Below are 23,182 nucleotides of genomic sequence, written 5' to 3'. Positions count from 1 at the left end.
ACTTTTCATTTAGAAATTTCCTTCAGTTTTATTTTTAAAATGTTGAAAAATGTTAAGCTTGAAATTGAAACGAACTGTTTTGTTCAACCCAAAATAGATGTATTGATTTTTTTTTTTGATTTTTTTTAATTGCCAGCGAACCAAAAAAATCTGTTACTAGCATATCTGTGTTCCTGCTGTCAGGCACAGGGACAACTCTTCATGGGGAAAAAACTGCAGAGAGGCTGGATTTAATATCTGCGTTGTGCAATCCCTTTGAACATTTGATGTTGATTCTTCTTAAATCTGTGCCCATGCACATACGTGATACATTGATGTATACATGTTTGGTACTGATTAGACTCTAGTTTTCAGTAACTTTTCTTTCAACTCAAATGTACAGCACACATTTATTTTATGAATCCACTACTGAGAAACTCTGTTATCTGTATTACAGAGTGAGATTAGACTGGCTCTAACTGAGCAATGTAATTCTTTGTTCAGGTAATACAATATACATTGAATCAGCAGTCCTAGAAAAATCATTCCTAAATTAAGAAACCAGTGAGCTATAATAAAAAATGGAGCACCTTAATCCTACCCCTCTCCCCCTTTTAACCAAATTTTAAAATATCACTAGTGGCCTGTTCCAGTCTGTGAAATTTATTTCACAGCAGAAGTGACTCCCATATGATCAAAACAAAATAGTATTTGTCCTCTTAATGTAAAAATCAAATGTGACGAATGATTTGTAGCTCTATCTGTAGATTCACAGATTTTCAGACTAGAATAGAGTATTGTGATCTTCTAGTTTGACTTTCTACCATAGAACTTCCCTGAATTAATTTCTGTTTGAACTAGACCATATTTTTAGGAAAACATCTAATCAATGCAAATAAATCCAATCAAACATCCAGTACACTTCCATTGGGTCAGATTCTGCTTATCCACCTGCAACCCCACTGATTTCTGAGAGATTGCACAGATATTGCTGGATAGAAAATTGCCTTTTTGTTGTGTATTGTGCTGTCACCAAAGACAATAATAGTCGAGGCTTCTTGGTCTATCCCAAAATTGAGTGTCACAACATTGTGCATTGTTCTTAACACTCTGTGAAGAGCAACAGTATTAGTGCTGAGTGAATAATTTGCAGTGAACATGTTTTACTAATTAATTTAGTCTTTCTATTTGTGGAATCTGTATAAGCAAGTTGCAATGTCTTTTTCTCTTTTATTTTCCACTTTTTTCCTTTCATTTCAGTTTTCACTGATTCTAAATATTCTATCTTAGCTGTTTCCTAGCTGCAGTTGGTCAGTTGGGTCACAGGATTTTGCAGTTTCTGTGTTGGGTGAGCATGCAAGCAAACAACTAAAATTAACTTCAAAATTTGCTTTCACAAATAACTGTGCTGGTTGGCAGGATCACTATAATGTTCATGGAATTAATGCAAAAAAGTGTGCACATTTTTTACATATATTTCAAAGTATCCCCCTCTCAACCTACTGTCTACCTTAGACTGCAAGCAAGAAGAATGTCATCTTATGTTTGTAGAGCTCCTAGCACAATGAGGCCTGAATCTTGATTGGAGCTGCTGGGCACAGTTGTCTCAAAAATATTTTTGATGATAAAGTGCGTATGATCGTGGGTGAAATGAATTAATTTTAGAAATCAATCAGTATTTGTGTAAAATATATTATTTACCCAACTATAATTCACTGATAGACTGTCCTATGAATAGATTAAGCCTGCGCAGGATTTTTGTTAGCTATTCAATATTAATGGATTTAAATCACAAATACAGTTCTTGGTAACCCTCAATTTATTTAGTCCATGTCTACACTATAGACTTACAACAGCACAGTTGTACTGCTGCAGCTGCTCCGCTGTAAGGTCTCCAGTATAGCTGCTTTACAGCAACGGGAGAACGCTCTTCCCTTGGCATAATTAAACTACCCCCAACGAGTGGCAGTAGCTATGTTGGTGGGAGAGCGTCTCCCACTGACACAGCACTGTCCACACCAGTGCTTCTCTCGGTCTGTCAGGGTGTGTGAGTGACATATGTTTTACTGACAAAAGTGCTAGTGTGGACATAGCCTTAGAAACTCCAGATTCCCATGATCATAGGCTCAATAATTAGGAAATCTTCTGCTCCTGGAACGTTGGTTGTACTGGAAAGCAAGCAATGCAGCTGATGACCAATCTATAAAATACAAGTGTAGCCACAACAAATAGCTTATGTAATAACATGTATAGTATGCGCTGTGCTTAGCACTTGTAGAGTAGAACTGCTGCAGTGACCCCTGCTGAGAGGAAGGATCAAACTAGCTAAGAAGTAAGTGTGTGTGTGTGTGTGTGTGTGTGTGTGTGTGTGTGTGTGTGTGAGAGAGAGCGAGAGAAACAAATGGGGCTGCTAAACTTTTTTATTCTTTTTTTCACAGTTGAAAATAGCAGCAAGATTCAAATATAAATGGTATTTATATTAATAGCTACTGTCCATTAATGCTGCCATAGAATAGACACTGCTTTTGATACCATTGATCTTGAGGTATGGTGACTTTGGTTATCTGTCATCCCTTATTCCCTTTCCTTTGTTGATGTAAATCTGCTCTTTTTTTTTTTTTAGAGAGAGAGAGAGAGAGCAAGTTACTAACAGAGAGAACATTTCTTCTTTCACAATTACACCTGCGGAAACATAGCAAACAAATATTGCTAGTTGTGTTTTATCTTGTATATCTGTGGATTCGTTGACAGCTAGGCTGAATGCTAGAGAATTCTTTAGATCATTTTGCATCTTGCTTGCAACATCATCTCTGATGTGGGAGATGAACCTCTCCGTAGTGTGGCGTGAATAGCAATTTTCTTTAATAGTCATTGAAGTTTTGTGTTACTTGGCTCTAAAATTGCAACCACTTCTGCAATATTCTTTTTAACAAATTCTCCATCGTGGTATGAATGTTAACACAAGTAATATTCCATGACACAACATAACTAACTTCAGTTGTGTCAGCTTCCTCACTGAATGCCGAAAATAGTGTCTGTTTACTGTTTAGGCGTAATTTTAATGTGGTTAACTTGTTTTTCCTTAATTCTGATTCAGGAGAGTAATTACACAAAAAGTTATTGTGATTCGTTTCGTATTGACATTTCAAGTTGCTCATTTTGTAGTGAGTGAGCAATGCATTGCGGATAAGGCACAGGGGTTTGCCACCTTTAGCAGTGAATGCAAAATCTTCCTCCTGTTCTGGCTTAAAACTTTGGTTTTCTTCTTCATACTTGTGTTTCTTACATTTGAAGATGTTATTGTCATCCACGAAATTAACGTAGAGTCACCGCTTAAATCTAAAACTATTCAAATGTGACTTGCGAACAGTAATCACAGCCTGTATTCTGCGGAATGCAGGGAGATCGCGAACTCATGAGGTCTGCACAGCACAATGGCTGAATACAGAATGATGCAATTTCCTGATGTAATGTGCATGTGCAAGCTTCTTTTTATTAGTCTTATTCTCACACTGTCAGGTTCACCAAGGCTTAAATTCTCTTGAAATATTTTCTGGAGCCCCCCAAATCCTCCCCCATTCTCTGCCTACCAGAGTGGTGGGTGTAGGGGAAGCTTGCAGCTTCTGCCCTGCAGTGGAGTGGTGGGGCTAGGAGCTTCTGCCCTTTGGGGAGAGGGTCTCGGGGCTTCTGCCCTGTGGGAAGGGAGCACTGGGTCTAAAGCCCCAAGATTCCTTTCCTGCAGGGGAGAAGCCCCTAGCCCCATCACCCCACTGTAGGGCAGTAGCCCCGAGCTCTACCCCCACCCCTCACCCCCATCTGGTAGTCAGAGAATGGGAAGGCGGGGGGTGGGGGTGGCTCTGTGACTTTTTAACTATAAAAGAGCTGCAGTTTGGCCACACCTGCAATATAGGTTCTGTCTGAGATACTGATAACACATGCTGCTTCTGCAGTACAATCCAGCCAGGGAAAAATAAATCCACATAAGGAATCCAGCTGGTCTCCTGCGTGACACTGCAGAGCATTACCAAAAAGCCACAGGGCTTCTTGAAAAACCAACTATTAGCCAACTGTGCTGCCTTGCCAGAGATCTAAAAGCAAGAAAAGATTTGGCTTTCAGTGCTTGGTGCTTCCTTCAGATTACCCACCCAATTATGTCTAGGGCTGTTCACATCTGTTTTGTAGTACTTCCCTCACTGGCTTAATTGTACATGCTTATTGATATCCTAGACTAAGCCACAAAGAACCACTTGTCTAAATTTAACTAGCTACTAGCCAACAAAGAAAGTAGCAAGGAATAAAATGGAGCAAAAACAATTGGGGCATTTTAACACAGGAGTCTCTGGAGGACAGAGTTTTTATTTCTGTATCACAGCGATAACCAGGATACTAATTTTGTCACTACAGATGTTGGTAAAATCTGGGAAACAAATCAAAGGGTAACTCATTTCCTTTTAACTTCTTTCAAAACAATTCTGCCGTCTTCACTCTCCCTGAGCCCTGGAATTACTTCCAGTGATGACTGTAAGGACGGCTGTGGAAATGTCTCTCTCCCCCGTCCCCAAAAAAGTTACAAGGTTCAGCCAGTGATTCCTTGACTTCTGGAAGCCACTAATCCAAAGGACTGTGATGCGGTACCCATTCCTTAGCTGAGCAAAGTACACTAGTTGGCTCCTTCCTTGTACCCCCAATCCCCACCCTAAGCCCTCAAGTGGTTGTCCCTCCCATGAGGTCTGCTCCCCCAACAAATCAAATGCACCAACCTTTACTAGAACAAGGTTTTGCTGTAGGTACTGAAAAGGTCCAGCCAGAGAAGGGTAACTGAGATTGTCAGATCTGGTGGGGTGCTGATATGGAGCGACTGAAAGCTTCATCAGAGGGGACTTCACCAAGGTATTAGAGTCGAGAGTAGCGAGGAAGAAGATCAGTCTCTCATTTTATATTGTCCCATTTATAAAAAAAACAAAGGGTCACTTTTAATGGAAAGTAAATATAAAGGAAAAAGGAACACCAGTTCACACAGCAGAAAGTCAGCCTTTGGAATTCACTATGGCAGGTCAAATGTTGTAGCTGGATTTAAAGAGAATCTGAACAATTTGACGACCAATGCTTGTACTTATATGTGCTAAATTGGGTGTATGTGTACTGCAGGTGGCAACTGTTTCCGTCTATATTGCCTCTCCACTCAAGGATCTTAAGATACACCAGGGGTAGGCAACCTATGGCACGCATGCCGAAGGCGGCACACGAGCTGATTTTCAGTGGCACTCAGGTCCGGGGGGCTCTGCATTTTAATTTAATTTTAAATGAAGCCTCTTAACCATTTTAAAAACCTTATTTACTTTACATACAACAATAGTTTAGTTATATATTATAGACATAGATAGAGACCTTCTTAAAACGTTCAAATGTATTAATGGCATGCAAAACCTTAAATCAGAGTGAATAAATGAAGATTCGGCACATCACTTCTGAATGATTGCCGACCCCTGCTATACACAATCTCATAGTGTGATTGCAGCTCGACTAGATGTACCTGAGGCTAGTTTTAATCTAGCAGTGAGTAATGAAGCCAAAGCAGTGCACACATCAACATGGACTATACAAACCCACCCAGAGCCCTGGGTAATTCAGCATGGGCTAGCTTCAGCTTTGCTGCTCCAATATCCAAGCTAGATCGATTCAAGCTAGCTTAGGTATGTCTACTCAAGCTGCAGTTATACCCTATGATAGCAGTATAGATGTAAAATGTCATGATTCAGGTTATCTGTTAATTGAGTCACCCACGTACAATAGAGGACTAAAACTACAACGGAGTGAGGATTTTTTAAAAAATCACTACTTCTAACAAACGTCAACAGAACAAATTGCATGCGTACTAGTAATATGGTTAAACAAACTCGAGTCCAGCCTGGCTTGAAGAGTAACTTCCTTCATGCTTGAGAGGTCAGCCTCACTGGAATTCCTGAACGTCCGCATCCAGACAGTGTAGTGACATCCTACAGCCACTGTCCTCCTTTCTAATAACACCGAGGTCAAAAAGGAAGTTTGGGTCACAGTAAATGTAAGCGGAGATCCTGCATCCTACTGTTACTTTTGTTCCTTGCAAGAGTGTCAGAGTTGAAGCCTGTGAACTCTGCTGGTTTACTTTCCCCAACAGTGTTTATCTCTTAGAAGCAGAGTAGGGGGGAGGGGAGATGCAGCTGTTAACTCATTTTACTGAACCAGCTCTTGTTTTGAGATTTAAGATTTTGCAGTTCGTCGTTTAAGATAGAAATCTGGAACAGCATTGCTGGCCTCCATGACACTGCTAGCAGCTTCTGGTCATGGTCGTGATTGGATTAGGGAATGGAGGGCTATCTGGGAAACAGTATTGGCAGCTCTTGGGATTTAAACTATCCCAAAGCCAAAGTATCACGAATGTGGTGGTTGACTGGCTGTGGTTTAGTTCAGTTAACATTGTCGTATAATGTATATCCTAAAGAATTTGGCATAGCTGGCGGTCCCTACTTGGGTAAGACCCAGGACTGGTTTAGCATGAAGACTGAACTCTCTCTCATGACCCTGTGGAAGTCTGGTCTTTCCTGGTCAGGGTTGAGGAGCAGTGACAGAATAATATGCTTAAATGTGTATTCCTGCCTTTTCTTCCTGTCTGGTGTGAATGTCAGAATTCCTAGAAACTGGAAGTTTTCCAGTATTTATACCATATCTTTTCATAAAAATAAATAAATGCAAAACTAAATCTGTTCCTATATAAAGTAGAATCCTTGCCTAAAAAAAATCAGATACAAGGAAATAATTGTACTAGCTTAACTGCATAATCCAAACAGATTAATATCCACTTTTTTGTTTTTAAAAAAGCTGAACTATTAAGAGTTAAAGCTGAAACTCTAGATTGATAGAGGCTTTACTTCCCCTTGTGCGCTGAAGAATTGCAGCACATATGGTATCGAACGAAGTGTCAGAGTTCTGAGACTGCAGCACAATAGGATGGGTTAAAGATGAGCGATCATTCCAGGCTTTAAAAGTGAGACATTTGATATGTTTTTAACTTAGTGGGTTCTGCTTTCCTTGTAGAGTGCAACAGTAAAAGGGACTGATCATAAAGACAACTTTCCTCACTGCTTTGTAGAAAGCTGCAAAATCTTTCAGTTCACATTTGGTATTTAGTGATGCATTTAATTATGCTGCAACTGTGTGCAGTCTTGCACTGAGCTAACCTTACTTAATGCTTCATAATTGTTGCTGTGCCTTTACTAGCTGTTGTGTTTAATGTATATTATGAAATTGTAGGGGGGCTGTTACGGTTTAATTTGTAAAAATTGAAAAAAAATGAATGGTTGGTACATGTCTGAGGTAAATGTAAAACTTTCAAAAGTCCCTTACTCTGGTTTTCAAAAGTAATTTAGATACTTAGCAGCCTAAGTCACTAGGCAGTTTTTTGAATATCTTACCCACAGTGGCTGCTTCAAAAACCACTATGGGCAAATCACTGAAATTCAGAAGCTTCAGGCCAAGCCACCTTGTGCTTTTCTCCAGTAAGAGCTTTCAAATGAAGCAGGGACACATGCCTCTTATCCTGAAAGGTCGGGGGGACTGTATTGGCCAAAATTGTATTTGGATCATTACCTTCTGCCTATGTCTAAAACTACAAAGGGATTTTTGTCAAATGGGGAGGGTGTTATTCTTCACTTCTTGTTGAGCTGATCTTTAGGGTAGCAAAGTGCTATTAAGCTGTTGCTGTATTTCAGTGGCGGATCCCTGTGTAGTTGATAAACTGGCTTCTAAAGTGCCCTAGGGTCCTTTGGGGATAAAGGGAATATGAATGTAATTGTTAATCAACATTTAATATGCATATTTATTCAAACCATATGTCCTGGTTCTATGAAGCCATGCTGCAAATTTCTATACCTAAATGGATGATGATCTTGAAAGGGAAGGACTTAATAGATATACTGACAGATCTTTTAACTCTAGCCAGACTAGTGGTGCAGTGGAGGTGTTGAGGGCACAATGGAACGTATATGAGACTGATTTTTAGCTGTTATATATTCTGTTGAGATGTAGTCCAGATAACAGCTGCTGGTTGCCAAACATGTTTTAAATTCAACGGCTGTATTTTCTATTGCAAATAACTCGTTTAGGTGTCCTCGGTCCAGCTATATGTCTGCACAGAAGTCATTTTGTCAGATAATGGCCAAGACTTAACCCTGATTACTACTTTCTGTTTGACTACTATAGACTGGGATTGTGGGTGCCAGTAAAAGATCTTCTTTGGAATAACTTCAAGATGTTGTCAAAGAGTTGTTTACTTTTAGCATTTCATAAGGGAGGGGCTGAGGGAGAGAAGAAATACTTCATGAACTAGAACAAGTTTCATACACTGAAAAAGGAATGTCTTAAAATTTGAACACAGGAAAATTGGGAATGCACTATAACGTAAGATGCTTTTGAAAAACAGAATCATATAAACAGTTTCACACTTCAATTATATGAGAATAATTCAATTCAGAATAAAGTAACACATGCGCTCCCTTCTGAATTTCAGCAAAAACTGGAATATACAAGAGGGGAAAGATGTCTAATGAGAAGTCAAAAAGTAGAGGACTATAAACTAACGTGAAAATAATCTATCATCATCTGTTTGGTTGAAATGAATTATTCTAATATTGCACCTATTATTTCAAGACCCGAAGTTTCCTAATAAATTCAGATTCCAAAATTAGATCATACAATGTAGACTTGTGCTGTTATTTTAAACATTTGCCGGTAGAATGAATATTTGACTAGTCAATTTAAATCACAGACAATGTGGTGGTGATGCTGCTGCTAGTTTGCCTGTGGAGACTCAAAGCATCCAAATCAAAGCATGATGTAATGGTATCCATGATAGGCCTGTCTAAATATCAAAGATTACCAATTAGGGCTTAGTTATTTGATCCTATTATTAACTGGTCTAAGATGACATGACTTTGACTTTGGATATGTGTGTTTATATTTTACTGACTAGAGTGAAAGAGTCATCCTTCTGACTCAGCGTGCATGCTAAGATCTCCATATATGAGAGAACCCAGTTTTAATTAATTATTGCTGGCAAAATTGACTTTTGTTGCTCAGGATTTACTATTAATCTATTCTTTCTTTGCACCCTGAAGGTAATTGTTCGAGGTGGAGGACATATTTTACCTTATGACCAACCTGAAAGATCATTGGACATGATGGACAGATTTATCTCTGGAGAAGGATGGAAGACAAATGGATTCTAAAATAAAACTTAAAATGCAGTGTATACGTACTACCTTGTCAAATGCTTCAGAAATTATTTGAATGTACTATAGTGAAAATATTGCCTTATGGAAAAATCATGAAATTGAGGATCAGAGTAATAAAATGGATATAAATGTGCCTTGTTCTGGGTCTGCCTTGTTGAAAATTTTCCATTGGTAAAATACTCTGAGAGAACAACATGGATCTAACTTTCTGAAGTCACTTAAGCTTCCCTCTCCCTTTCCCCTTCTTCCTCACCCAGAAAATCCTTAGAATTTGGGAAAATGTTAGCAACTTAATCCCTCGACTAGTGAAATTACCAGATTTTTAATGTTTTCTATTAGAGGTGGGGGGCCTCAGGGGATGGGGAAAAGAGGCACGAGGGAGGGGCTTGGAGAGAGAGGCAAAGAGGCATGAGCAGCAGGTGGAGGAGGCCTCAGGGGAAGAGGGGAAAAGGCACAGATGGGGGAGGCCTTGGGGGAGGTGGCAGAGAGGTGCAGGTGGGAGAGGGGGCTGAGCAGTAGCAGGGCCTGGGGCAGAGGGGGGGTGGAGCATGGGTGAGACCTCAAGGGGAGGAGGCTGAGCGGGGGCAGGCCTTGATACAGAAAAGAGGGTGGGGCCACGGTCCGGGTGCTAGTGCCCCCCTACACTTCTAGGGAGCTTCCAGCGCTTACGTCCAGTCTCACCAAATGCAGGAGTCATGCACCACCCATGAACATACAGAAATTGGGACAACATGTAGCCAGATAAGGCCTGGCCAAGCTTCTAAATCAGCCATTTGCAATTAGTTCAGTAAAGGTTTCCATACAACGACTCTGATATGTACTGCTGAACAGCTTAAGTCCTTACCTCAGACCAACAAGAAGCAAACTCCATACCTTGCTCCTTGTGAAAACAAAAACAGTGGATTTCTGAATGAGCCCTGAGGATGCAGCATGTGCAGCCTAGACTGAAGTTTAGACCATCACTGAAGCTTCTTGGGATAACATCTTTTAACAAAACATCATTTGCAGATGTTCTTTGTCCAGTTTAAATTCCCTGGCTCTTGGTTATCTCCGCTCATATGATCCAGAGGCCCCAGGGCCAAAGTAAATAAGTTTTCCTTTTCTAACTAAATTAATTTGATTGAACAGCATTAACAAGGCAGGCTCACAGAGCCGTGGTCTCAATATTTTTTTAAGATTATGGCCCATCTAAGACATCTCTTCCCAGTCCCAAACCTTTCCTGCAGCAAATCGTGTGCAAGTTACATGAAAAGCAATATCAGGACAATAAGAAGCAGACAAGGTGAAAATATCCTAGCTTTTATATGAAGGATATGGCTGGTTATGTTTCTCTCTGTTTCTTTTGTATCGGTTTACTACTACTTGCTGGATATGGGATGCAGGCAATCTCTGCTGGTCATTTTGCAGTTTGTTTCTCTCCTCCTGTGTGTATTTTCTACCCCTCCAACCTGGTAGTACAGGAGAGTTTTTGTTTAAGTGGTCATGGTCTCTGGAAACAGAGTCCTGGTGTTGGCTCCAATTAGCAGGAAGTTTCACTGTGTTGAAAAGTGAGGTGCTCCACTATTGAGACAAGAGCACACTAGCTTACTAGGAAGTGGTTCACAGGCAAGTTTGTGAAGATCAGTGTCTTAGAGCTATAATGCACAACAGCTATCCATAGGATCAAACTTTCCTCCAGCCATCTTCAGTTCTGTTGTCTTTCTGAATCTGAAATGAAAACCAACTTAAGATGACTTCAAGTTCAAGCCTGGTATTTCAGAGCAGGTTATTTTAAAGCAGGACTATTTGTCAAAAGCTTTGCTAAAGTCAAGCTTTTGATATAGTCTCCCACAGTATTCTTGACTGCAAGTTTAAAAAGTGTGGATTGGATGAATGGACTATAAGGTGGATAGAAATCTGGCTAGATTGCTGGGCTCAACTGGTAGTGATCAACAGCTCAATGTCTAGTTGGCGGCCGGTACCAAGCAGAGTACCCCAAGGGTCGGTCCTGGGGCTGGTTTTGTTCAACATCTTTATTAATGATCTGGATGATGGGATGAATTGCACCCTCAGCAAGTTTGAAGATGACACTAAGCTGGGGGGAGAAGTAGATACACTGGAGGGTAGGGATAGGGTCCAGAATGACCTAGACAAATTGGAGGATTGGGCCAAAAGAAATCTGATGAGGTTCAACAAGGACAAGTGCAGAGTCCTGCACTTAGGACAGAAGAATCCCATGCACCACTACAGGCTGGGGACAGACTGGCTAAGAAGCAGTTCTGCAGAAAAGGATCCGGGGATTACAGTGGGAGAGAAGCTGGATATGAGTCAGCAGTGTGCCCTTGTTGCCAAGAAGGCTAAAGGCATATTGGGCTGCATTAGTAGGAGCATTGCCAGCAGATCAAGGGAAGTGATTATTCCCCTCTATTCGGCACTGGTGAGACCACATCTGGAATACTGTGTACAGTTTTGGGCCCCCCACTACAGAAAGGATGTGAACAAATTGGAGAGAGTCCAGTGGTGGGCAAAATAAATTATTAGGGGGCTGGGGCACATGACTTATGAGGAGAGGCTGAGGGAACTGGGTTTGTTTAGTCTGCAGAAGAGAAGAGTGAGGGGGGATTTGATAGCAGCCTTCAAATACCTGAAGGAGTGTTCCAAAGAGGATGGAGCTCGGCTGTTCTCAGTAGTGGCAGATGACAGAACAAGGAGCAATGATCTCAAATTGCAGTGAGGGAGGTCTAGGTTTGATATTAGGAAACACTATTTCACTTTGAGGGTGGTGAAGCACTGGAATGGGTTACCTAGGGAGGTGGTGGAATCTCCATCCTTAGAAGTTTTTAAGGCCCGGCTTGACAAAGCCCTGGCTTGGGTGATTTAGTTGGTGTTGGTCCTGCTTGAGCAGTGGGTTAGACTAGATGACCTCCTGAGGTCTCTTCCAACCCTAATCTTCTATGATTCTAGGACTACTAGTCGGATGTACTAGAGGAAAAGGAAACGCCTAATAACCCACTATGAAAAGTCAGAATCAGCTTACTTTATTCTCTAATGTATTTTTCTCAAAAGAATAAGTCACCCTATTAAGCACTTTTTCAACCTTGAACTGTAATGCATTGCTTTAAAACTTTGTGCTTGAAATATGCTGTGATGAAAGTGAATAGCCATCTTAAAAGATCTGTGCATGAAATACTAAAGTTCAATACAGTTGCATTTCTTTAATATAGGAGGATCCCATGAAATCCAGTATCAGAAGGGTAGCCGTGTTAGTCTGGATCTGTAAAAGCAGCAAAGAGTCCTGTGGCACCTTGTAGACTAACAGACGAATTGGAGCATGAGCTTTCGTGGGATCATGTATCCAACAAAGTGGGTATTCACCCATGAAAGCTCATGCTCCAATACGTCTGTTAGTCTATAAGGTGCCACAGGACTCTTTGCTGCTTTTACATGAAATCCAGTGCATGCTTGCCTATAGAAATTGCCAGTGAGCTACAGAGAGTCTGAGATGAAATTTCCATGTTTCTTCCGCTAAACAGTTTTTAACCATTTTTTTTTATAAATGGTGATTCCATTAGTTCCATTATGGAACTAATCTGTGAATGTGACTATCAGTTATATTAAAGCTATTCAAAATGTTGTTTATCTTGAACACTGGCTGTTTCATAGAACCTACAGTACATACCATTTAGTTAAATACAGTAAAAGGAACAAGGCACAATTGTTACACATGACCTGGGTATAAAAAAATTAAAAATCCACCTTTTTAATTTCCTGTACTTTTCTTGAATTGTTCACTTGGGTATTTTGGAAAATTAATACACAGATATCCTGAATGACTCAGCATAAAATGTAAATCAAATTCAATAAGATCTGACTTTCAGAGAGCCTGAGTAAACTAGTCACTTATGGATTTCTTGTTAGTTCTATATAGGTCACTTGATATATTTAGCAGTTTTGCTTAAATGAGGAAAATAAAACAGTGGCTAACTACTAAGATGTATGGGTTTTTTTCCCATTTGGTCCCCTTCTAATCTATGTATTTTCAGTGGCATGGGCATGAATGACAGGGACTAGGGCAAGAATGACAAAGAGCACTCCTGAAACAGAAATGGATACTTGGATAAACCATACAGGTTTAGCTGTTTGCCCACGCTCATGTATTCTGTTCACGCACCTTGGTAACTGAAGTCTATGCTTGAAAAAAGGCATGCACTCAAGTTGAGTTTCTAAGCTTGGGAGTTGGCATGACAACGTAAGCAAGTAGTCAATGCAGGCAGCAACTGAAAGAGTTGGAACAGAACACTAGAATCATGTGAAAACCATAAACTCAGAGGAAACAGCAGTGCTGGCAAGTGAAATTAAATGATAAAGTGTGAACATCACAGAGCTTCAGAGGTGTGGCAGTAGTAAAAATAGTGAAAAATATGTTCAAGCCTAGTAGAAGACAGAGTATCTGATTGCTGAGGTAGTGGCTAATTCTGTCTCCAGTGGATAAGAAGATTTGTGCTACACTGGGCAAAACTCCAGCACTGTTGTGTGCCAATAGAAATACCTAAGCAGGCTGAACAAGAGCAGTTTTATAGTAAACTGCTAGTGGTGATGCAGAAAGCTTTCTGGTTTTTCTTTGCTTTAGGAGCAATTTAAATTTCTAGAAAGCAGCCATTTTTATCACAGGGAAATATTTGGGTAAAACGCAGCAGTTGTGAAAATCCAATAGAAAATGTCTAGTAGCCAGAAAGACTGAGTACTGTCCATCCCTGGGTGCAGGAGTCATACCCTCACCAGACCTTTATTGGAGGAGGGATGGCATGATGCAGAGTTTATATTCAAATGAAATAATTAGCAAGACTCAGAGGGATGGGACATCCTATGTGAACAAGAATATCCAGAGTTACAGTTTATGCTAAAACATTTTTATAGGAATATAAAACCTTGTGCTTCACACTTAAAACACAAGGTTTAGAGAGTATGATGAGGCCTTCATTAGAATGTGGAGGGTAGATTATCCCACTGCCTACTGCAGTGTTTCTTGCACCTTTCTTTGGGCATCAGCCATTTCTTACCTTGACATGAGACATACTGGATTGTTTTCTACGTCCAGGTATAGTGAAAGCTCTTGACATTATTTTATACAACTTTATTTGGTTTGGGAACTGGCTATCTGAGAAACCAACTTTCTCTTTGCTATTGTCACCACTGTTTGAGGTCAAGTTGAGTGCTTTGATCAGCAGGCCTTAGACTTGAAAGGCTCCAGACGTGAGGTATTTTATAATGCCTAATTCAAGTAAAATCCTTAAAATATTATATGTCTTTTTGTTTAGCCATTTAAAGTGCAACTGTGACAAAAAGTATAGTTGCACAGAACAGACAGTGTGAAACTATCTTAGGCCTGGTCTACACTAGGACTTTAATTCGAATTTAGCAGCGTTAATTCGAATTAACTGTGCACCCGTCCACACCAGGAAGCCATTTAATTCGAACTAGAGGGCTCTTTAGTTCGAATTTGGTACTCCTCCCCGACGAGGGGAGTAGCACTAAATTCGACAGGGCTATGTCGAATTAGACTAGGTGTGGATGCAAATCGAACTTAGTAGCTCCGGGAGCTATCCCACAGTGCACCACTCTGTTGACGCTCTGGACAGCAGTTCGAGCTTGGATGCCCTGACCAGCCACACAGGAAAAGTCCCGGGAAAATTTGAATTCCTTTTCCTGTCTGGACAGTTAGAATCTCATTTCGTGGTTGGACATCGGGGCGAGCTCAGCAGCACCGGCAGCAATGCAGAGCTCTCCAGCAGAGGAGTTCATGCAATCTCTGAATAGAAAGAGGGACCCAGCATAGAGTGACCGGGAAGTCTTGGATCTGATCGGTGTGTGGGGCGAGAAGTCTGTGCTTTCGGAGCTGCGCTCCAAAAAACGGAATGCAAAGACCTACGGGAAGGTCTCCAAAGCCATGAGAGACAGAGGATACAGGCGGGATGCAACGCAGCGCTGCGTGAAAATCAAGGACCCCAGACAAGGCTACCAAAAAATCAAAGCGGCAAACGGACGCTACGGAGCCTGCCACCACTGCCCCACCAGTGACCATGGACTCTGACGATGGGACAGTGTCGACGGCCAGTTCCTCGGCGATGTTCGCGGACGGGGAAGATGAGGAAGGGTTTGTGGAGGACGAGGCAGGCGACAGCGCTTACAACGCTGGTTTCCCCGACAGCCAGGATCTCTTCATCACCCTCACGGAGATCCCCTACCAACCCTCCCCGGCCGTGAACCCGGACCCTGAATCAGGGGAAGGAGCAGTCGGTAAGTGCTTTAAACATGTAAACTTTTATTCTTAATATAACAGGAATCTGACATATGTGTAAAGGAGGTCTCTATATATATGGGGATAGAACAGAAATCATCCAGGGAGATCTCCACGAAGCTCTTCAGGAGGAAATCGAAAAGCCTCCGTAGGAGGTTCCTGGGGAGAGCTGCCTTACTGGGTGCTCTGTGGTAGCACAATTTTCCGCGCCAGGCTTTATTGAGGTTTTCTGGGAGCATTGCCTCCATAATACTGGCAGCATAGGCCCCTGCTTTGTGCTGGCTTTCACGCAGCATGCGCTCTCTATCTCCTTCAGTGACACCCTCCTCAGGGCAATCTCGCTCAGCGACTCCTGCATCTAATTAGGAAAATTACCATAATGTTACGCCTGGTCCAAAGTATTTTTAAAAAATCTCCGGACAGACGGCGTAGCAGAGAGTCAGCACGCTGCTGCATGACAAGCGTAACGGAAAGCCAAAGAATCAAATGGACGCTCATGGAGGGAGGGGGGACTGAGGACGCAAGGTATCCCACAGTTCCTGCAGTCTCCGAAAAGCATTTGCATTCTTGGCTGATCTCCCAATACCTGTACGGTCAAACACATTGTCCGTGGCGGTTCAGGGCATAGCTCGTCAATGTACTCCCCTCCCCCACCCCCAGAAGGAAAAGGAAAAGAAATCGTCTCTTGACTCTTTTAAATGTCACCCTATGTGTACTGAATGCTGCTGGTAGACGCGATGCTGTGGCACTGTACTGTAGCATCCTTCCCCTCCCCCATGGGTGGCTGACGGTGCAATATGACTGATATCCGTCGTCATCATCATCAGCCTTGCTGTAGATGGTGTAGTGCAATACGACTGGTACCCGTCCTCGTCATCAGCCCATAAGTAGACGTCTTCATCATAGCAACAGGGGGCTGACCTCCATCAGCCCCCGCCCTTCATGTGTAAAGAAAAGATTCTGTACTGCCTGGACTGTCATAGCAGCAGGATGCTGTTTTCCTCTCCCACCACACTGCTTAATGTCCTGTCTGGACAATCATAGCAGCTGGAGGCTGCCTTCCCCTCATTTCATTTCAGTAACAAGTCACTGTTTCTTATTCCTGCATTCTTTATTACTTCAGCACACAAATCAGGGGACACTGCAACGGTAGCCCGGGAAGGCTGGGGGAGGAGGGAAGCAACAGGTGGGGTTGTTGCAGGAGCACCCCCTGTGAATGCCAGGCAGCTCATCATTCCTGCATAATCTGACACGGAGCGGCTGTGCTCTCTGGTTCTCTGAAACACTGGATCTCTACTACACTAGCCCCATCTTCTATGCAGGAATTATTCTATTTTTAGATACCATAAAGGAGGGATTGACTCGGGGAGTCATTCCCAGTTTTGTCTTTTGCGCCCCCGGCTGATCTCGGCCAGGGGCACCTATGACAGCAGCAGAAGGTATAATGCAATACGGCTGGTAACCATCATCACCTTGCCAATTTACAATGGCATGGTAGATGGTACAGTATGGCTGATAACCATCTGTGCTGTCATGCAAAAGCAAATGAATGCTGCTGTGCAGCGCTGCAGAATCGCCTCTGTCCGCGGCATCTAGTACACATACGGTGACAGTGACAAAAGGCAAAACAGGCTCCATGGTTGCCATGCTATGGCGTCTGCCAGGGTAATCCAGGGAAAATGGGCTCGAAATGATTGTCTGCCGTTGCTTTCCTGGAGGAAGGAATGAGTGACTACATGTACCCAGAATCACCCGCGACAATGAAATTTGCACCATCAGGCACTGGGATCTCAACCCGGAATTCCAAGGGTCGGGGGACACTGCGATGGGGTGGAACAGGGGCAGAGTTTATGCTTTCCGGATTGCCTGCAGCAGGAGTGCGCACGAGATAGGTGCTGTGCATGCTCTTGTTCACAGACACAGACTAGACTGTGTTCATTGTTCGCAAAAATGTATCTTTGCAAGGAATTCACTCCCTTTTTCCCATCACACAGCTTCGACTGTCTCCAGACCTGCCACAGCATCCCCCTCACAGAGGCTGGCAAAGATTAGGCGGCGAAAGAAAAAGACACGGGACGAGATGTTCGCTGAACTTATGGGCTGCTCCCGAGACGAGGCGGACCAGCAGAGCCAGTGGAGGGAGACTCTCTCTCTGTACCAGCGCTCACACAGCGAAAGGGAGGAGAGGTGGCATGAGGAAGACAAGCAGGCGACTCAAACGCTGCTTGGACTAATGAGGGAGCAAACGGACATGCTCCGGCGCCTTGGGCATGTTCTGCAGGACCGCAGGCAGGAGGACAAAGCCCCCCTGCAGTGTATCTGCAACCGCCCTCCCCCGCCACAAAGTCCCATACCTCCCGTCACCCAAAATAACCAGAAGGAGGGGCGCCAGGGGCCGTGAAAACTGTCACTGCACCCCAGCAGAGTGCTCAAGTACCCAAAAGCTCTCATACCCTAAATTTTGAGAAGTCCTTTCCTTCCTGCCGCACCCAAGCCCCCGTCCCAGTTTCATCCCCTAACTGTCTAGTTGATAATAAAAAATACTTTTCTGTTAATTACTGTTTCCGTCATGTTCTTTTAGAGGAGACTGTGTTTGAAGGGGGCAAAGGGGGTTGGTAATTGGACAGGACAATCACCTTTACCAGGGTACAGACACGGGGGCAGGATCAGCAGCAGGTCACACACACAGTGCAGTCAGTAGGCACCCTGGTCGGTATGGGAGGTGGTTTGCAGGTTCTGTGTGGGTGGGGGGGTACGTGACTTTGTAGCAGGGGAGGGGGGTTACAGATCTCATGCAATGGTCCCTGTCCTGGACCACAGAGCCACGCAGCAGAGGAATCTGTATCCGTCCTCCCCCACCACAAGGCCACATAGCCCCCGCACACAGAGTCCCAAAAAGGAGGGATGGCAGGCTCCGTTGAAACAACCAGTCCGGCACTGCAGACCACTCTGGGAGCAGGAGCCTGTCATTCCTTGAGTTTAGAGGCGGTCTTTACATCACCGCACACCCTACGCAGCACAGTCCGCATCCCAGTTTCAACCCTTTAACGCAAAGTCATCAATAAAGAAACCTTTGTAAAGTTACAGTGGAACATGTATTTTATTTTTAAACGTGTGTTGGAAGTGGGGGAAACGGGGTGAACGGGGTATGTAACTGCAGATGCTAGTCAACAGTAACTTGGTAAAGAAACAGGGGCAGGGTCAGCTTCTCTGTAAAGAAACTGAACAGTCACAGGTCTCGCTGCTCGCTGGTACTTGAAGAGTTCCTTGTCGCTGTGCAAGGCGCCTGCATAGGGCTTCACGAGCCGGGGCATTAGCGGGTAGGCTGGGTCCCCGACGATCACTATAGGCATCTGCACATCCCCAAGAGTTATTTTGTGGTCCGGGAAGAAACTACCTTCCTGCAGGCGTCTAAACAGACCAGAGTTCCTGAAAACACACGCATCATGAACTTTGCCTGGCCACCCGACGTTGATGTTGTTAAAACGTCCCCCATGGTCCACCAGTGCTCGCAGCACCATTGAAAAGTAGCCCTATTTCTCAGCAGCTGACTGTGGAAGAGGTGGACGATAAGGTGTGAGGAGTTGACAACGGCCATAACTGCAGCGGGCTCCGTGCTCGCAGTGCTGTGGCGCCCGCGCTGTCACTGAGCAGAAAAGTGCACAAACAGATTGCCCGCAGGCACTTTCAGGGAGGGAGGGAGGGAGGGCGTGATTGACGGTTCAATGATGACAGTTACCCAAAACCACCCTTGACACATTTTTCCCCCAGCATGCATTGGGAGGAAATCCCAGAATTCCAATGGGCAGCGGGGAGTGCGGGAACTGTGGGATAGCTTCCCACAGTGCACTACTTCCAAAGTCGACGCTGGCCCCGTTACTGTGGACTCACACAGTCGAATTAGTGTATTTAGTATGGATACACAAATTTGACTTCATAACGTCGATTCCACAAATTCGACTTAAGTTTATTCGAAATAGTCTTGTAGTGTAGACATACCCTTACTCCTCCCAATTTTTTACCATTTCAAAACTAACTCACCATTCTCAGCAGTAGTTTGGAATTTTCCAATTGAGTAAATTCTGCATATTTAAAACAATTCTCCTCACCCCATCTAAGTCTTTTGTTTGGCTAGCTCGGATAACTTTACGTGCTGTCACTAAGATCAACAAGAGGTGACAAGACATGTCTATCATGTTCCCTGAGTAGAATTGAGGCTCTTCCATTGCACAACAATATGTAGCTCCCAAATGCTGCACTAGAATTTGAATCCAAAATGTATATATAGGTTCAGAATTTCATTTAAAAGAAATTCACCCTATTCTCGTCTGTCAAGTATCTTTTCTGTACTCCGAGACATCTCAATTTACAGGGTGCATAATCTCCCTCTTAAATTTAAATACAGCTCTCAAGTTTGCTGATGTGTATTTTTTACTTTTAACAAACTACCTACCAAAGGGTGGAATATAATCTCAATTAATTTTGTGAAAAGTGTGATTTTTAAAATATTCTATAATTAAAATGTGCAAGAACTGAAGGCCTCTGTCATTTTCGGTGATCAAGAGATTGAAGTCCAAGTCTAATAGACTGCAGTGTTCCTTACTTCAGCTTCCAAGAAAATGGAGTAGAATGGGGATTTTTCTTTCTAAACTTTTAGTAGAACTCTGCTATTATCCTATTTATAGACTTGATAGCCTCATCCAGCCTGGAGATGTCCTCCACTGAAATAGGTAAGTTCCAAAGTTTCTAAATCTTTTTCAATTACTGCAGGCTACAATTATGCATAGATGGCATATGGCAACAACAACAAAAATCTTCCATAAATTCTATTTCAGATATTATTTTTCTTCTTTGCTATCACTCTGAATTGTCCCTTAGAGACTGATATTTGAGTTAGTTCAGTCAATAACTTGCCTATTTTCTATGTATATTGTGTCCACATTTTAATTATGGCATTATTATTTAAGACTATAAAATGCATAGTTCTTTACATTCAGGTAAAGATAAGGACTCTTCAAAAGATATCACAGTCTCTAATGTAGACTATACAGCGATCGCTGTACAGATTAAGGTTTCACAAAAGAAGTATGTTTTAAAGAGGAAGAGAGCACTTGGCTCACAGGAAGGGCAAAGCTGTTCTAAATGTAAGGGGCAGTTTTGAAGAAAAGTGAAAAGCTAAGAAGGGGACACACTAAGTGAACAGTTAGGGGAGCAGATACAAAGATAACTTTAAAAAAACCGGAATATAGTTTAACAAATTATTGGATAAAACCACTCATATTTAATATTCTAGCAATGCATATATTATCACAAGAGCTTAAATGCTGCTATACTGTGTGCTCAGCCTCATGCAAAGCCAGACTGACACCCAATGAAGTCAGTGCACAGATGCTGGTTTAACAACATATAGAAAACTGACCCTCTCACCTGCAACATGTACTGTTAATCTTGCTTATTCTTTTCTAATTTGAGCAATCTATATCAAAGCCACTGTTACTGCCAAAACTGCATTTATTTTGTTGAACATAATCTTCAGTTTCACTTGATTATTCTTTGAGCTCATACCTGTTGTTGCAATGTACAAGAATCAATTTCCATAGTTCGTGGAAACTGACAATGATTGGAAACCTCTGGGTGTCACTAGATCAGCGCCTCAACGGATATAAATCTGCATAACTATCAGAAGCAATAGGGATACACTGATTTATACCAGATGAGAAGGTGCAGTGAGTTTAAAAAAAAAAATCAAAGCAGGAGAGCATTTTATGTTTACTAGGGAGAAAGTAGCAATCTTTTCCCTCAAGAAGACATTCACATTTGGAAACTGACATAAGTATTTGACTCAGCTTTTATTTAAGCACGATCTCCATATTTTCAGATTGGATAGGATTGCTTTGTGCTAAAAAATTTGTCCTGAGCACTCACAGCTGCAAGTGAAGTTAATGAGAGCTGTGCATTGAATAGAGTGCTCTGCTCCTAGATATCAGGTGGTAGGCATCTCAAGATGGGCACCCAAAATTATTGGACATTTGACAATTTGGGCCTTAATCTCTCTGTGCCTCAGTTCCCCATCTGTAATATGGGAACAATACCGTCCTGTCTCAGTAGGGTGTTAAAATAAGTTAATGTTCGTGAAGCACTCAGATACTACCGTTATGAGTCTCACAGAAATGCACACAAGGAAACAGCATTCAGTGCAGGGTTTAGACAGTGAGCAATAAATAAGGCATTAGGCCACACACTGAATGAGGACAATAAAAAGAATACCAATAGCTGCCCCTTCAGTAAGCATGGTCCATGCAGTGCACTGAATGAGGTCTGGATACTATGGAAAATGTCTGTGGTTATGAAATTAGACAATCATAATGGATACATGAAAAGAAGCTGAACTAAGTTTCACATGCAACCTAAATACTGGCATTTCTTAACTTTTTGAGTGCTTGATTTTGAAACTTTAGTGTTCTTAATGTGGCTTTTGTTTTGTTTTGTTACCATCTCTACCTATAATACTGGGTACTACTGTTTTTTTTAAAAAAGGCAGGCAACAATGGTATTTCACTTAAGTTTGAGGAATTGGATGAGAAGACTTATTTCTAGATTTTTAGCTTATTGAAACATATCCTTCTGAGGTCATTTGTGGTATAATACTGCTAAACATACTGGAATACCATTAATGTTAAGATCAACCTTTTAAACAGAGCTCTCCTATAGTGTGGTCAGCAGCTTTGATCCAATACCACTTTTCATCATGTGGTACTAAGTGGTACAGTATAATCAAAGTACAAATATTTATAAAGAAATAAAAAATGCAAGGAGCATAATGATCCTGCTTTCATTTAATTTTCCAGGCCCTTTGGCTTCAACTATTAAATGTTTTGAAGAAGTCTGCAAACATTTTTTATCAGAGAACTTATATAAATGAATTGGCTGAACAGAATTATTTCCATTACAGGATTTTTAAAAAAATATCTCCCTACCTTGAAAGGCTTACTGTCCACAGTAATAAGAGAGAGAGAATGTTTAAGTTCACCACCACAAATGTAAACAGGTTTATAAGTCAGTTTACTTAAAACATTATGGACTATCCAATGATTAAGACAGACAGGTGATTTTATAATGTGTCCTGGTTCTTTAAAACTATGGTATTTAATTTTACATATACTGTATTACAAAGCGTACACAGGAAGAAATGGTGACAATTTTCAGAAATAAATTATGCTTCATTCAAAAGAGTCTTTCTAGATCCAGCATATGACAATTCAGCAGAGTGCCTTCTCTTGCAGATTTTTCAGTTAAGTATAGTATTATCACTTTGTTAGAAATAAGCAGTTGATCTTTTATTCATGACCAGCAAAGTACTCATCACAGCAGTGGGCAGTGCTTACAAGCCCTGATTCAGCAATATATTTCAACACAAGCCTAACTTAAAGTACACAAGGAACTCCTGACACACTATTGTATCAGGACTATTGGGCCAGCTCCTCAGCTGATGCAAGTCTGCAGAGTTTTACTTAATTAATTGGAGCAATGATGATTTACACCAAATAAGGATCTAGCCAATAGTATCTCACCACTTAAGTCTCATGCAAACTAGTTATGCAGCAGATTTTATGATTCCAGAGGTCTTCCTCAGACAGTCATTCAGTATTAAAAGATT

The 23,182-nt window shown here is 42.0% G+C and overlaps 1 protein-coding gene across 7 annotated transcripts in view; it reads left to right on the top strand.

Moving 5' to 3' along the window:
- CPVL (carboxypeptidase vitellogenic like) overlaps positions 1–9,381 on the top strand; it is a 94,403-nt gene extending 85,022 nt beyond the window's left edge. For all 7 annotated transcript variants that reach the window (XM_039528024.1, XM_039528025.1, XM_039528026.1 and 4 more), the window contains one exon: positions 9,132–9,381. In XM_039528024.1, coding sequence (XP_039383958.1) covers positions 9,132–9,242 — 111 coding nt within the window. In that variant the 3' untranslated portion in view covers positions 9,243–9,381. The remainder of the gene's footprint in view (positions 1–9,131) is intronic.
- The last annotated feature ends 13,801 nt before the right edge of the window (positions 9,382–23,182 follow it).

The sequence above is a fragment of the Mauremys reevesii genome, linkage group 2 (assembly GCF_016161935.1).
Source record: "Mauremys reevesii isolate NIE-2019 linkage group 2, ASM1616193v1, whole genome shotgun sequence".
Classification (NCBI taxonomy): domain Eukaryota; kingdom Metazoa; phylum Chordata; order Testudines; family Geoemydidae; genus Mauremys; species Mauremys reevesii.
Note: the sequence above shows the minus strand (reverse complement) of the source record. Positions and strands in the feature narration are given on the sequence as shown.